This window comes from Ascidiella aspersa, chromosome 5 (genome assembly GCF_963924565.1).
Source record: "Ascidiella aspersa chromosome 5, kaAscAspe10.2, whole genome shotgun sequence".
In the NCBI taxonomy this organism is placed as follows: domain Eukaryota; kingdom Metazoa; phylum Chordata; class Ascidiacea; order Phlebobranchia; family Ascidiidae; genus Ascidiella; species Ascidiella aspersa.
Genome location: NC_139451.1, coordinates 33,452,546 through 33,468,240, shown reverse-complemented (window position 1 = coordinate 33,468,240; position 15,695 = coordinate 33,452,546). Strand labels below are relative to the sequence as shown.

Below are 15,695 nucleotides of genomic sequence, written 5' to 3'. Positions count from 1 at the left end.
TTTTTAAATGCTAGTGTAATTTTTTTGTCCTTATTTTTAGGTCCATGTCGATGTCAACTCTGGCTATATTAAACATAACAAGTGGCGTATTGCGCAGCAAGTAATTCTCAGTAAAGCGTGGTATGGTTGCTTATATTATCAAAGTTTGGCTCGTTTAAATAAGTATTCCCTTCGGATTGTAATTTGCGCAAAGCACGTTACTCATTGTTAACAACAGTGTTTCTTAACCTTTTTAGCGATCGTACCCTTTGAGATTTCATGAAATTTTCTCGTACCCCCTCCTGTCTACAATGGTCCACAAAGTAAACAAAATCCTCATAACAGGAAATAAAAGCAGTGTATTTATAATTCAAGTGTTGAATGCATGCACTAAAAACAGTCTTGTAAGTTCAACAATATTTACAACATGGAGTTTTGTTATAGATAAATTGCGCATTCTTTACAAATATGCCTAAATAGCGCATAATTTCACACTGCATGTCGTACCCGCTGCTTTGGTGCTTCGTACCACCAAGGGGTACACGCACCCCTGGTTAAAAAACCCTGGTTAACAACAAATAAACTTCATTCAGGGAACGATTTACGAATTCTACCAAAAGCTACAGCGGATTCTCATCAGTGAAAACAAATCTCAGGCAGCTTTTGATCTTGGGTAAAAATACGCTTCGAAAATAAAAATTAATAACACAAAACAATGGAGTGAACTTCAATGTTAGCGAGGCATTACAAACAACGGTAAAGTATGAAAACATCGACTTAATAAGAACAAATGACGCTAAAATGCGTGGACAAAAGGAGCGGGGGCGGCCACCAAACAAGCGAGGTCGTCATTCTCGTCGAAGCAAAGTTGTGAAGCGACGTTTAGCTTTGGCACAAACTCACTTATTACAAGGCAACGAGCAAAACGGCAAAGCGCTTTGTGGAGACGAGCGCTCGCTCAAATAAACACGGCTGTGGTTTTGGGAAAGAGTCGGCCAAACATGAACAAAACAAAAGTAACAGCGGTCAATAAGAGGGATGACGTCATATGTTGCATCTAAACGTCCATAAGAACACACATTTCGTTAATACAAGTTTTAGGTTGGAGAAGTGTTAGTTTTAAAACAAAATTTACTTTAGAAAGATGTTATCGATTAGCGCAAATCAAAAAAACGCCTTTATATATTGTTGATGATTAAATGACCAATATGTGTGTGCAGATTATACCACAGGCAAAACACACTTCTCACTGACAATATTTACCTTAGTCGATGTTTTTAGAACCCAAAAATCCGGGTGCTTGTTGTTAAGGGAACTACCTTAAGCCGCACGACTAGGCTACGTTAAACAAATACCATTCCCCCTGTGTGCGTTGCAAGAACATATACTATAACAATTTAATTTTTTTCGCAAAGCAAAAAAAAAAACGGAATTTACATATAATAGGCAAACAATGCAGTTAGGGGGTGGGGCAACACGCCACGTTCCATCAACAGGAAAGCTGATAAATGTTTCGCATCACGGAGGGACGATTGTTGGTCGCTCGAAGCAATCCAAGATCAGTCGAACTTCAGTAGCGAAAACGCACTTTGGTCTGCAAATAACAAGATGAAAATTAAAAGCTGATAAAAGTGTTTTCAACGAAAATAAGACTTTTGCTCAACAGTTAATCTGCTTTCAAGTGAAACAAGTAAATTTTATTATTGAGGCACCACTGGAAATGTGACATCGGGGGTAGATTAAAGAAATGTTGATAAAGTGGGTCTATAGGTGAGTTGAGACCCAACCAGTCACATCTGTCCCCCACAATTTTCAAGAGTTTCCATAATAATAACAATTGTTTTGTAATTGCCTTAAATTATTGCAAATCCATTACTTAACTTATTTTCCTTCTAGGTGCTGAGAATGTTGCTTCTCATACATAAAGCCCTATTTAAAAGTTGTGCGACCTTATTGTTTGTACAATGTTACCAGGTGGGTCATTTTCACCCATGAGCTACGGTGATTCCCCTGGGGCTTTTGTTGCGAGTAGCCCATCTATTTTCAGATATATTCGCTATTCGACAACAGAGGATGATTGTTACGTCACTATGTTCGTAATTGTGGTTTTATGCATAGGCGCCGAACTTTTTTCAAAATCCCAGGGCGTTTTTTGAACCAGGCCTTAAAAAGGGGGTTCCCGAAATTTCAACTTAGGGAATTCCCCTATTTTATGTCTAACGTTAACGAAGCATGACGTCATAAATATATAACCAGACACAGCCAATCAACGTCCAGCAAAGTAAACCTTTAAGACGCAAAGCGAATCGTGCTTTGAAACCGCTTAGTGTGCAATCGTTAACTTCAGGCGGAAAACTAAACCAAGAATCATGTTTTTTCGACTATCAGCAGCACATTTTCCCAATATTTATGTACGGGACCAGCCACCACGCTAAATTACTATGCCACGATTTGCGCAACATGTCCCGAATATGAAAATAATTTTGCGGTAACTATCATTACATAAAAAAGGTGACTTTAAACAGTCACAGTTAAACCACCTTATCAAGAGAATCTGCGTTAAAAAAATTCCGTAACTCGACGTTATTAGAGAGAAAAAGGGAAGAACGCTTGACTTAATGTTGTCAATGGTCGAATACATTTTTGCTGATCAACGAACCTGGATGAATAACGAAAGGCGAAAGAGAAAAAACATCCTGCGTTTACGGTCGACCACACAAGACACGAAAACGGCGTTTTGCGTTTGATTTTGGTTTCGCATTAGATTAAGGCGTGTGAGCCAATTGCATCGAAAACATTTCCGCTTTAGACAGTGAGTTAAACCCTGACAAAAACGCCACCACTTATTACAAACAAAACGTAGCACGTCTCGCTAACCGATTTTGCGATTCCGTATACTAGGTTCAAAACAACCGTTATGTCTCAATTTCGTCAGAAATAATCGTACTTAAAGCTAATGCGTGGTTTTTCCTGCATTAAAATGATGAAGGACGAAGGTTAGTGGCAATCTGCTTTGAGCAGTGTTCGTAACTTATTATCAGCCATAGCATATACGACACGCGCAGAAGGAGCGAGCGAAGCAAGGGCGAATTTTTTGGGGCTATAATATTAAAAGTTAAAGAGACTTGTGCGAGAGTAGTCGGCGTTATTGAACGAGGGTTTTTATATGTGTTTGGCGTTTAAAAGCGTTTGTTCAGAATATTACGGTTATTTATCGATTTGAGTGACCAAACGTCTCAGCATATTAAACAGTAGGAATTGTGATGCTAGACGAAGCACTGAGTTATACGGCGTTCGAAAGTTAGGAAATAGGTTAACACTTGTCTATTTTAGTCTCGGTAATTGGCTTGACGCATCTTTTTCACAGAAAGTTTTCCACTAAACACAAATTTCTCATCAGCTTAAGTTCAACCTACGTTAGCGCGACTTGGTATTTCGTACTTTCAGCGCTTCGGTTTATTAATAGGTGCGAACAAACACTTTCGCAGATGGTACTTCTCCCCATGTAACTCAGGAAAGTCGCGCATACTGTTAGGGAACCACGATTGTGCTACTTGTGGTGCTCATTGCACTAGCTGTAAAATAGTGTTCACAGTAGTGAAGTTGCACACTAATTGCACATGAAACCTGGTCGAATTTCAGGGCGTTTTGACACCCTGCAAGAAATCCAGGGCGTCAAAAAACGCTCTGCACACCCACGTTCGGCGCCTATGGTTTTATGTCTTTTATTTCACGGCCGCAAAAGGTTCGCACTAAACATCAAGGTAGCTCGTCACTTTACAGTTATATTTTTAAAAGTAGGCAATAGACAAATTAAAACAAAAGTCAATTTGTTATCAGCGAGTTTTCTTTTCTTTAACACTTTTTATGAGCTGGCAGTATTTTAGAAAGGTTTTCCGGGAGTTATTTAACTATTTTGCTTTTGTTTATCTGGACTCCGGCCATAAGACCGAGATAAGAAATAATACTAGGCCTAATAGTCGTATAGGAATAAGTCATAAGCAGTAGGAATAAAACCTAAATGGCCAGAATCAGGCCTAAACAACACTTTACCTAACCCCACCCCTTAGTACATCACTAGCTCCCCTAATAATTTTAACCCAAACCCATTTTTTAAACCCCACTTATTATTACCCACCAACAACCCCAAACAGGACCATCAATCCGGTGCCAAAACAGCGGTGTTTAATCATTAGGTCAAATGACTTGGGTTAACGGCGCCGGTCAAACTAGGGCGTCAAAAACGTCGACACAAAAAATGGCCGATGCCAGACCGACGGTCCCTACCGTTCCAAACCCTCTATCCACAGTTTTAGGCGTTATTTTGGCCATTTATGTCTTATTCTGATGATTTTATGTCTTATTCAGACGATTAAGATCTTATGCTGTACTATATTACTGCTTATTTGGCTGTATTATGTCGTTGGTCTAAACCAGGGGTGTCCAACAAGCGGCACGTGTGCCAATGTGGCACGCGACATAATAAAAAATAGCCCACCATCCCCCCTAAAATACTTAATTTGTGATTCAGCCAATTGTCAAAACATAGTTTTTATTTATACATTAAATTGTCATTGTTTATCCACAATATAAAACAATCGCGGCAATCACGACAACTAATAATTACTTTTAATACTATAACATCATATTTTAGTGGAGGCTAGCATTCACTTAACTATAAAGTTTGATGCACCGACGGACACTTAGATGCAGTAATGCGCACTGCTAACTATACACGTTTTATTATTTGTAAAACAATGCTTTTGGTAATAGAAAGAAGTAATTACCAAAATTTGGCACGAGAAAAAGTTATAAGATAAAAATTGGCACGACGGCGTGTTTAAGTTGGACACCCCTGGTCTAAATACTATGCTTTTATAGATTTTTCTGATTTAGGCATTGTTGCTTTTTAGGTCTTATTGTGTGTTCCCGTTTATCTGTCATATTTCCAAGCTAAAGATACTGCTCTTCAAACGGCGTTCAACATATTTTGGTTAACCGAAATTAGCTTTTTTAACCTGAAAACGTTTAGTTAAAAAAAAAACTGTAGTATGTAAAATCATTTAAAGATGCGTGGTTAGAAAATGAAAATTTTAAACAATGGCCTAGAGGAGGTACTGTGAATAATAAGAGTAGTTATTCGATGTTTGCTAAACTTATCAATGTATATATGAAGCCAGTGATGGCGAATAAATGATCTAGTTATTCCAATTATTTACAATAGAAAGGTCACAAGGGACAAATATTAGATAATATAATAAATATGTATTAAATGTTTATTCTGCAAAGTCTAGCTTATTTTATTGTAAACTAGGATTTTCTATAAGTTTGCGCTACATTGGGTGACTTTATGAATTGCATCACTAGATTAATTGTGTGTCCATTTGCATTATGCCAATAATACTTGTATGTGGGAATATCAAGACAAAAAAGTTTCACTTTTTAACTTTGTGTGTAGGTTAGTCGTAAAAAAGTTGTGACGGGAATTAACAAAAGCCGGTACTATTAATGGTGATTAAGGAAATATATTGTTTGCGCATTATATTTCTATGTTTTGTTGCTTACATTCCACATTTATATTTTGTAACCTCCTAGAGACGATTGTAATTCTACATTCACAGCCGTATTCATCACCACCACTTATAAACGAAGAATATAATTTAACTTTAAGGTTTTGATTTTTGTGTTTTAATGTTGACGAGCTGTTAAAGTTTATTCGGATTATTGCTGATTCACTCCAAAGTACTTTTGACATTTGTTTTAATATCAACGCAAATAATATCCCGGATGTTATTAACATGAGCTCGCAATATTTTGTTCAAGTTGTTTCGTCCCATCAATGGACCTACTGTTACGTCATAATCGCACAATGTACATTTTGTCCGAGGTAAACAAACGTCACAAAATGACCCGAATTGAGACGAAACCGTTTTTTTTTAGTTGTGCATATTTTTGTGTTAATCGAGACATTTTTGGGAAATTTGGTAAAAAAATTGTCTAGAAAGTGCGGCGCTAAGCCGAAAAATAAATTTTACTAACAAAGAAACATTTATTTTACAAACGCCGAAAACAAGAAAGTTTATTTCAAGTGTTTTGTGTTTTTATCTAAAATTTCGCATTTCTTGTCTCTAACATTTACTTTTTACATCTTTCCTATTTTTTTTGATATATTTTCACCGCTAGTGTGCGCTGTTTGCTGCGTTGGAAAAATGTTCAAGGTCAAAACTGTTTGACCTTGATGATACAGACGACCTTGACTATGATTAAACATTTCTATGTTGTTGGGCTTTATTTGTTGTTGTTACTCACGTCAAGTCCAAGTTCTCTCAGTTTCGATCTGATCACCTCCTCGCCTTCCTCAGTGATGCCACAACCACCGACCTCCAACCTCTCGATGTTTGGTAGGACGCGAGAAAACTCAAGAGCTCCTTCGTCATCGATGCGGTTCCCCCTCAGAACCAGCAACTTGATCTGAAACAACAAATTGACGAGCGAGTTCAGATTTAAAATGTGAGCCACAAAGTCAAGGCACCAAATAGCTCATTTTACGATGTGGCAGTAAATGGTAATAAATGGGGGAGGGGTGCGCGGAGCAGCCTTCGGGGGGGCACAAGCATTTAATATTTCCATTATTTCTCAATTAAACTTTAATTTGTTGTTTCTATCATGACCTCATAGACCTCTCTTGTGACGTTACGTTACAAATTTTATATTCATTTATAGTTCTAAAGCGTGAATAGGGGGGCACTAAGTGTTGTTTTATATGTTGTTGGTCTTAACACTATAGTAATATAGATAACCCGCTTTAAATATTGTTTCCTTGTAGATCTTATTGTGTGTTTCACTGTTACTTCACCGGGCAGGGCTTAAATTGTTCGAAAATTAGTTTCGAAATCCAATGTTCTCATAATAATGCCGACCTTAAAAAATTCGCATGAAACACTAAATCATTTTACATTGGCAACAATTAAGTTTTAAGCGGTTTGTTCCCATAACACTTTGCCCAAACATGAAAAGGTAAAGAGATTTGGAAACAGTGATAACACAAAATAGTTATTTTAGAACTTTTGGGATGAATGACCAATGGCCACAGCAGCAAGTTAGGATACTTTCAAATAACTTACACAGCATTAAGATATTATAGTTGTTACCCTTGGGCTACACGGCAGTGGATTCATACCCGTTAATTGATCAATTGACTCCATGATTATTATTTTTGTTTTTTTAGACGGTCTATTTATTTAGTGAGATGGTTTACTACAGCTGACACTTCGTTGGTAAATTAGTCGAAACAAAACATATGAACAATCAAGGGCATTGGTACGTTGGAGGTAAAGTAGCAAATATAATAAAATGCCACACATTTTTTGTCAGATTTGTATTTGGCAAAGCTGCACTTTGAAATATTATCTGCATATAGAAGGTGCAATAACTACAATTATAAACGTATCATTAAAAGTGTGGGTACAGTTTAAAATCATTACCAACGTATCAAAGGTGCAGAAGCAAAAAGTGAATGTATACAATCTTGGATAAAAGTTAGCAATATTATCCTGCCAAATTATAAATGGACTAAGCTATTTATCCGGCTAACAAAGTAGTTTAAATTAATGTTCAATCACTAATAGATGTATGCATAGCCGCCGAACGTGGGTGTGCAAAGCGTTTTTAGACGCCCTGGATTTTTGGTAGGGCCTCAAAACGCCCTGGAACTTGACGAAATTTACATTCGTGATGTGCAAATTCCACTTCTGAAAAACTATAACAAATACGCCGCCAGTTGCACCGGTTAGGTTTACTAAAATAATGCGTGAAAGTTACAGGGTGGGAAGTGTTCGTTGTCACCTGTAGATATATAAAGTGCCGAGCTCGCAAAACACGGCCCACCGATGTAAACCATCCGGCTGCAAACGTTTTACAAACTGGTCATGAAGCGACGTTCGTCATATTTTTAGGTATTTTAACCACGTAAATGAATTTTGACGCCATACATGCCCTGAAAATTTAAACAACCAACCTTTAACAACTTCGTATATCGTTCTTATTTCAATTATAACCATTTTTATTTGTAAAAAAAAATGATTTGCAATTTATTACGGGCCTGTCGAGACATTTTAGGGTTTGGCACGCGTTTAGAAAAAATATTGTCGCGCTATGAGTTAGGTGAAGCTCATAGGCTGATAAGAATTCTGTCTTTGGGGTAAAATGTGCACCAACCCATCAACTGAGCCTGAAATATTTAGAACGTGTGACGTAACAATTCCTAAATCTTAAACCTCGCTTTCAGGCGCTTAATACGAAAGAGAACGTTAATCCAAATCATAAGATTTCAATCGCAACCAACATAAAACAGATTTTCATTCAGTTATTTAAATATAACGCAACGATGAGCTTATTGTAATAAAAATAAAAAGCAATTAAATAAAATATACGGGTTTGCTACAAAATTCGCGTTTGCTTCACTCACCAGGTATTCAGGTATGCTACGACTTTGTCAGCAAGTACAACTTAAACGCCATTATAATTGAGTATTGCTTATAAGTATTCGTGTAATAATTATTACATTGTTCACCGACCGGCAGCGCTTAGCCCAGTGGTTCCAACCTGGGTGCTTTTTCTAACGCCCAATGGTGCCGAGAGATATTTTAATCATTTTGTTTCTAGTTTTTTTTTTTTATTTAGCTTTTCTAATATTTTTTCAAATGTTTCCTACAGTTTGTACAGAAGCCGCCCTTCGTCGTTAAGCGCGTATTTGCAATTTATTACAACTAAATCGCGAGAAGCAACGCATTATTTTAATGAATTCCAGTTTGCGTTTTGTTCGTCATACTTATAATTAAGTATTTTGAACCGATAAAAAAAACGCCCTGAAATTGTAAAAGTTTGGTGCCTATGGGTGCATGTGTACTCGAGCAAGCTGGGCAAATAGCTACATTCTATTTTTATGTTAATAACTTTCCGCTAATCTATAAAAACCTATTTTTTAATTTCACGAACTTGCTTGTTTGGCTACTGTACCTCTGACTGCTTATCGAGAATCAACTTTAAAAACAACCTACTTTGCAATCTTTGTTCTTGATGGCGTCGGTGAGTGGACTGATGTCTGTGATGCCACATCTCCACAACCCCAACGCCTCCAACTTGTGAACAATCTCCGACAAACTTTTCACTCCGGCGTTTTGGATTTGGTTGTTGCTGAGGTCAAGCACCTTTAGCTAATTCATAGAAACATAACGTCGTGAGTTTAAATATTTCTCTTCAATGTTTCGTTGAAATAAATTATTTTGAACAGAAGCAAAAAGCGTTTTAACAATGACGCGATGTTTGTCGCAAATTTGCTCACATCCTACTTTCGATTTAATTTTATCCAAAAATTTAAAACGGAACAAAATCTCAAGCAATTTTGGACGAAAAATGTAACTAAAAGTAAAGTAGCAAAAAGTTTTAATGTTTGATTTAAGGTGACGTTAAGAAAGGTACAGTTTAAATTATTACCCGCATAATGAAGGTAACGTAGCAAAAAATGCATCAAGTCTTTGAATAAATTAACAAATATTTTTATTGAATAAGGTTTTTACCCGGATAAAAAAATAGTTTAAATTAATGTTTAATCACTAATGGGTGTATTTGTACATGAGCTGCCGAAAACACAAAATAATTCTGTTTTAATCAAAAATTTATTTGTAATTTATAAAACACTTTATTTTCCAAACTTGCTTGTTTGGCTACTGTACCTCTGATTGCTTGTCGAGAATCAACTTTAAAAGCAACCTACTTTGCAATCTTTGTTCTTGATGGCGTCGGTGAGTGGACTGATGTCTGTGATGCCACAATCGACCAACCACAACTTCTCCAACTTGTGAACAATCTCCGACAAACTTTTCACTCCGGCGTTTTCGATTTGGTTGCCGGTGAGGTTAAGCTCCTTCAACTAATTCATAGAAACATAACGTCATGAGTTCAAACATTTCTCTTCAATGTTTCGTTGAAATAAATTATTTTGAACAAATAGAAAAAGCGATTGCTTAAACAATGACGCGATGTTTGTCGCAAATTTGCTCACACCCTACTTTCGATTTGGTTTTATCCAAAACTTTAAAACGGAACAAAATCTCAAGTAATTTTGGACGAAAATTCACCTGAAGCTGAGGAAAAGCTCCTTTAACTAATTCATAAAAACATAACCTTGTGGGTTTGAAATTATTTGTTACAAAATAAGTATATTTTCGCAACAGTCCCAAATTGTTTGAAGTTCCTTAATTCATGGAATTAAAACATGTGAATTTTGTGATTAAGGATTAAAACCATCACAATTTTGTGCGATTAAAAATGTTTAATTGAAAAGATTGTTAAATTCCTTATAAATAAGAATGCTTGGTGTATTGTACATTCGACAAAGCGGCACACTGCGCAATGAATGCAGTTCACAACAGCGCAGCACAATCACACCAGCAAGTATGGCGTGCATGTAGTTGTGTCTATAGTTGAGTTTCCCAGCAGCCGCGTTAAACTAAGTAGCTATCGACTGTATTGTGATTAGCTGAGTCAGCAAGACAGACGGGGAAATAAAGTATAGAATAACGATTTTAAACAGAGGTTCATTCTAAACACGCTCAATAAACACGTTAAATAAAAAATACAGATGCCCGCTCTTTAAAATAGCGCCACTAGCGGTTAAATTAAGGGTTTTCTATAAAATATTTTAATGGATGGATGGCATCAGAGGTAGAAAGTAAATGGGTTGGTCGAGTAATGTTTAATGTCAGGTAATGTTTGAAGGGCCGTACATATGTTGTATAATGACGCCTAACAGTTTGTATGACTCACCGAAATCACATAAATATTTAATTTGCTTTAAAAGATCGAATATCATGTTTATTGTGTTTTAGACATTTAGCAAAAGTATAAATATTAGGACTACAAACATATATTGCGTTATTTCCTAACATTATAATCACGTACTAGGAATGGCAGGGGTATAAAAAAATTATGCTAATAAAAGTAAAGCTTATATTCATTTTATTTTGAAGGTATTATTAAATGTGCCACAATTAAGAAAGCTTTCCTACATTATACACAGTTGATAAGGCCTGTTTTGGTTTTGTTTATTGCAACATCACAGTAAACCACTTAGACAAACTACTAGTAAGGGTGCCGCGAACAGTTTACATGACTGGTTCTGTAAGCCAATAAATGTCGGGACCGCCGGTCTACGTATCAGCAAGCGTGTGGTGACTACATTACGTATTGTTCGGCCGTGCACCCAAGAGATGTCGAGATCTGCCTTACTTTCCGGACGGGCGTATCAGCAAGGGTGTGCTTACGTATTGTTCAGGTTGCCACATTCTATCTCATTATACTCTGTACGCTTCCGCTTTGGGGCATCAAACCATGCTTCTGCCATGTTTTACTAAGCAAGTACAAAATGTTTCGCGCTTATAGCGAATTAATTCAGTCCTAGTATTGTCACACAATATTTTGTCAATACGTCACATACTTGTCCTGATTTGAGTGGCGACCCTGCTATAAGTAACTGCTTGAGGTATGGCGCTGAAATCATTAGGTCACAAAATGTAACGTAATACATGTTTTCTGTAAATTATTTTATCGAATCGTTTTTTATCACAATCCGTGGCATAACGGCCCTATTCAATATTCAAGTTACAAACTAGAAATTATAATTAAACTAGACAAAGATGGGAGGCTTACAGAAAGCGATTTTAATTACACATTTTCTTTGTGTCCATAAGCTAGCGCAGCGTAAAATCACAGAACTCCATAAATCCAATTTCTGTCAAGTATATCGAGTTAACGTTTTTTTCACGCTTTGCGCTATTCGGGGGTGGCTGATATTTGCAATTTGTATTCCCATACCTATATAGGGATCTTTATTGTTATGAACTTTAGTAACCTACAGTTGTTGTGTGCTTATAGTTTTGATAAATTCAAAGTAGAATCGATGAACTGGGTCGCAAATTAACGTAGGAACCCCTATATTAACTGGGTCGGCATCGATACAACCCTAGTAAAATCATCTCGATAAATGCAAATGAGTCAGTAGTTGACGAATATTTATTGTGTGCTGAAGGCATCAACATCCTATCTTTCTAATGTAGACGTTTTATCAATTTAACCAAAGTAATCAGATATTTGTTCGCGACCGCTTTGTTGCCATATTCTTGATTGTATTTAAACTCGATTCCAGTCGCAAGTTACAACTGAAAAATTCTAGAGTCCAACCGGGAACAGAAAGATTGTGAGATTATTTGTTTTATGCCTCATGATTTGTGACGTCATAAATTGTCTTGCCCCATACAAAAATATTGATCGGCCCATGCTAACTCATGCAGCCTATAAATATTGTTGCTCACTAAAATAATATTTGCGCAGTAGAAGATTTTCTTAGAGGGAACATTGCTGATAATAACATGAACCCACTTTACCTTGTGGGGCATTTTCCCGATTCCTTCGCAAATGTGTTCGAAACCTTGACTTGTCAGGTCGCAGCCCCACAGATTCAACTCCTCGATTGGTTTGTCGACATGCTGGAGCATCCGCCCCAAAGCGTGGCATGAACTTGTACCGATGGTTCGGCCGTGAAAATAAGCCTTCACAGGGAAGTGCTTTGCGAAAGACTGGAGCACTGCTTCATTGCATTCTTGCAAATCAACAATCATTCCAATCTCTAAACACAGTTTTCAACAAATATTAAAAAAGCAACAAAAATAACATTGCAGGTTGAACCAGCAATTGGCACTGTGACGTCACAAGTGTGAATTGTTCTAACAATGGTTGTTTAAAGCAGAAGTTCCCAAACCTTTTTAGACAAACGAGTTAAAATAAAAATATGTTCACGACCGGCAAAAAATCACAATAAGTAAACGAGATAGTACTTGCGTAACATATTGCATTACTTATGCCATGTAAGCGTCAATCAATTAAAACAGAAACACAGAATATCGATGTTAGAAACAATATTAAACTATTGAAAATCTTGTATTCATCCAACAACAACGAACTTTACCATTAGCCAAGCGCATGACTGCCGAAGTTATTCACAAAATCATGTTATTCACTGGAATTGTGACGACTGTTGTACCGCACTAGTACATCTTTGTGTTCAGAATTTGCGGTTTTGTTGAGATTATTCCAACCGTTTGCCTAGGCTAAAGTTAGTAAAACGAAGCAGAAAGAAGCAATCGCATCCGTCCATTGATGTTGTCAGTTTTGTGAATAGATAAAATCCAGTTTTATTTATTTTTTGCTTTGTATTGTGGTCCGCGAAAAAACAGATTAAAAAATAGTAGTCTATGGTTCAAAAAGTTTGGGAAACCCTGCTGTAGATGCTGATAAACACAATTCCAAAACTAGCATTTAGTGAAAAAAACAAAATACACCAAACGCATTATTTACTAGATTTTACATTTTTAACACTTCTTTGCACTGTCTGATTTTGGTCCTGTTAATATTAATATGAAAACTCTGGCTGTATAATACAGTTTATACAGGGTTGGGATTACGCACTTGACCGCTCGCCAATGCGAGTAAAAAATCGCTCCGGGGAATGCTGATTGAAACCCACTCGCCCAACTGGCGAGTGGCTCGGCGAGAAATTCACTTAGTTAGTTGGTGTAGGACAACTTATGTTAAGCAGTATGGGTCATTATCATTCGATCCATTTCCAATGTTGTTATGACTTCACAATGACATGCCTTTTATGTACTTAAGTGTTTTCAAATAACTTGACTTAAATCTGTTGACCAAAATGACTTGACTTGGACTTAAGTCATTTTGTTAAATAACTTTGGTTAAAATTAAAACTTTTCATTAAACATTTATTACTGAAATTGTTGTTTTAATTTTTGCACTAAAAACAATTTGCTTTCTATATATTTGTTTTTTTTTTAGCTAAGAAATTGCTAATAATCAGACGAGTTTACCAGTTTTATATCAATGGATTTACTTTCTCCCATAATCACTTGACTTGAGCAACTGATGATTTGGACTTGACTTGTTATTTATTCAAAAATATTTTAACTTTATTTTAAAAAGTTCCTGATTAATTTTTAATCTTTTTTCTGTTTTATATTACGATTTTTTTTTTTTTTTTTATATTTAAACAATGCCAAACACTTACAGTTGGTGACACAGTCTTCTTTACAGTTTGTGTAATAACCTTAACATCTATGTATTTTTACACATTTCATTAAAGAGCAAGCCAACCAAACAAAAATATTATTTAGTCACCCTTTGTACTTTGTGGTTTATTAAAACAATTCAATGTTTAATGTAACATTTATTGTGGGTTATAAATATTTTAGTTTTTATGAAATACAAAGTTTAACACTTTACCAAACTACTTACCCGTTGTATTATTAGGGTTGTTGTAAATGTTGTAAGTGTTGATAATATCCCTTGCAGCCTGCTGGACATTGTCTGTAATTGAGTAATTTAATTTTAAAAACGATAAATCCTATTGAAAGTTTGATTAAATAGTAATGGTAACACATAATTTCCTAAAGAAGAACTACCGGTGCCAATATCATTTCCTAAAACTAAAAAAGTATTTCATCAAATAGACAGATAAACAAACACTTTAGGTAGGTATTAGATTTTTACAAAGACTGCATGATTACATTTTTTGATGTTATTAGTGTGAATAATACGAGAATTATATTTATCATCAAATCTAAGCAAAGGTTTTTTTGTTATTGTTGACAATATCACACAATACATTGAAGTAAGCTGACCAGGAATAACAAATACCTCCTGCTTGCATTGTGGTTTTCCCTGGAGTCCACATTTTGATGTTGTGAATCTACAAAACAAAAACAACTAATATAATGTGGTGTACTAAGTAGGGATGTTAAGTAGAATACCGAATCCTTGGATTCGAATCCAGATGGGATTCGAATCCAATTCTGCCATTTATTTCGGGTAATTGGAACCGATATAACTTAATGTTTTACCGCGGATTGTCGCGCTTATTTGTACAAACGCGTGTGGTAAGTTGGCCTGTCGCTGCGGCGACACATTTATAGTGCTTGCTTTAAATGTAACCTGGTAGTGCAGTGTCAGCGTTTTTTCGAGCGACCAATCACTGCGTGGCGATAACGTTCGTCTAATAATTAAGTGTCAAATCAGGCGAGCGGCCAACGTGTAATGCCAGGTGTGGAATTCGCAATTTCCCAAAATGCGTTAAGTTGCAAAAGTAACATAGCAAGAAGCAATAAGACTTAACAATGATTTCAAAATCAGGACCAAATTGCTTTAAGACTTCTGTGTGCAGTGTTGCATTTTCTCACTATTGGCAAAAATATAAGTTTTAGCAACAACCTGGACAGTTGACATATTACAGTTTACAGAATGGCTTCAAATGACAGTTGTTAAGAATGTTAAACATATGGGAGATTTTTTTTAATTATAATGTACACATGTTAGCAAATTGTTTGGGTGATTTATTGCTGTGATTGTGGGCCCTGTAGGGTAGATTAAGATTAATCCCTTCCCCAAACAAAATCGAGGTTAAATAATTTAATAAAAATATACTAGGATTCGCTATTCTGGATTCGTTATTCTAGATTCGAAACCTATTATTCTAGAATAGCTTGGGATTCTACTTTGAACATCCCTAATGACCACACAATAGTTTGCTATGCACACTTGTGTGGAAGGAATAGACTGACTTCAAAATGACTAAAATAAAGGCGTCCAAA

The 15,695-nt window shown here is 36.1% G+C and overlaps 1 protein-coding gene and 1 long non-coding RNA gene across 2 annotated transcripts in view; both read right to left on the bottom strand.

Moving 5' to 3' along the window:
- Window positions 1–322: 322 nt before the first annotated feature.
- Window positions 323–1,555, bottom strand: LOC146146463 (uncharacterized). The gene is made up of 2 exons (XR_014498731.1): window positions 768–1,555; window positions 323–451 (listed from the first exon to the last, which is right to left on the bottom strand). It is a non-coding gene; the product is annotated as an uncharacterized LOC146146463 (long non-coding RNA).
- Window positions 1,556–6,267: 4,712 nt separating this feature from the next.
- The window catches only part of LOC146146462 (ribonuclease inhibitor-like), a 48,244-nt gene continuing 38,816 nt past the window's right edge, over window positions 6,268–15,695 (bottom strand). Inside the window, exons 4-9 of the mRNA XM_083390770.1 lie at window positions 14,746–14,797; window positions 14,344–14,415; window positions 12,423–12,664; window positions 9,755–9,910; window positions 9,039–9,194; window positions 6,268–6,450 (exon numbers count right to left, since the gene is read on the bottom strand). Of these exons, the coding sequence (XP_083246896.1) occupies window positions 6,268–6,450; window positions 9,039–9,194; window positions 9,755–9,910; window positions 12,423–12,664; window positions 14,344–14,415; window positions 14,746–14,797 (861 nt within the window). The remainder of the gene's footprint in view (window positions 6,451–9,038; window positions 9,195–9,754; window positions 9,911–12,422; window positions 12,665–14,343; window positions 14,416–14,745; window positions 14,798–15,695) is intronic.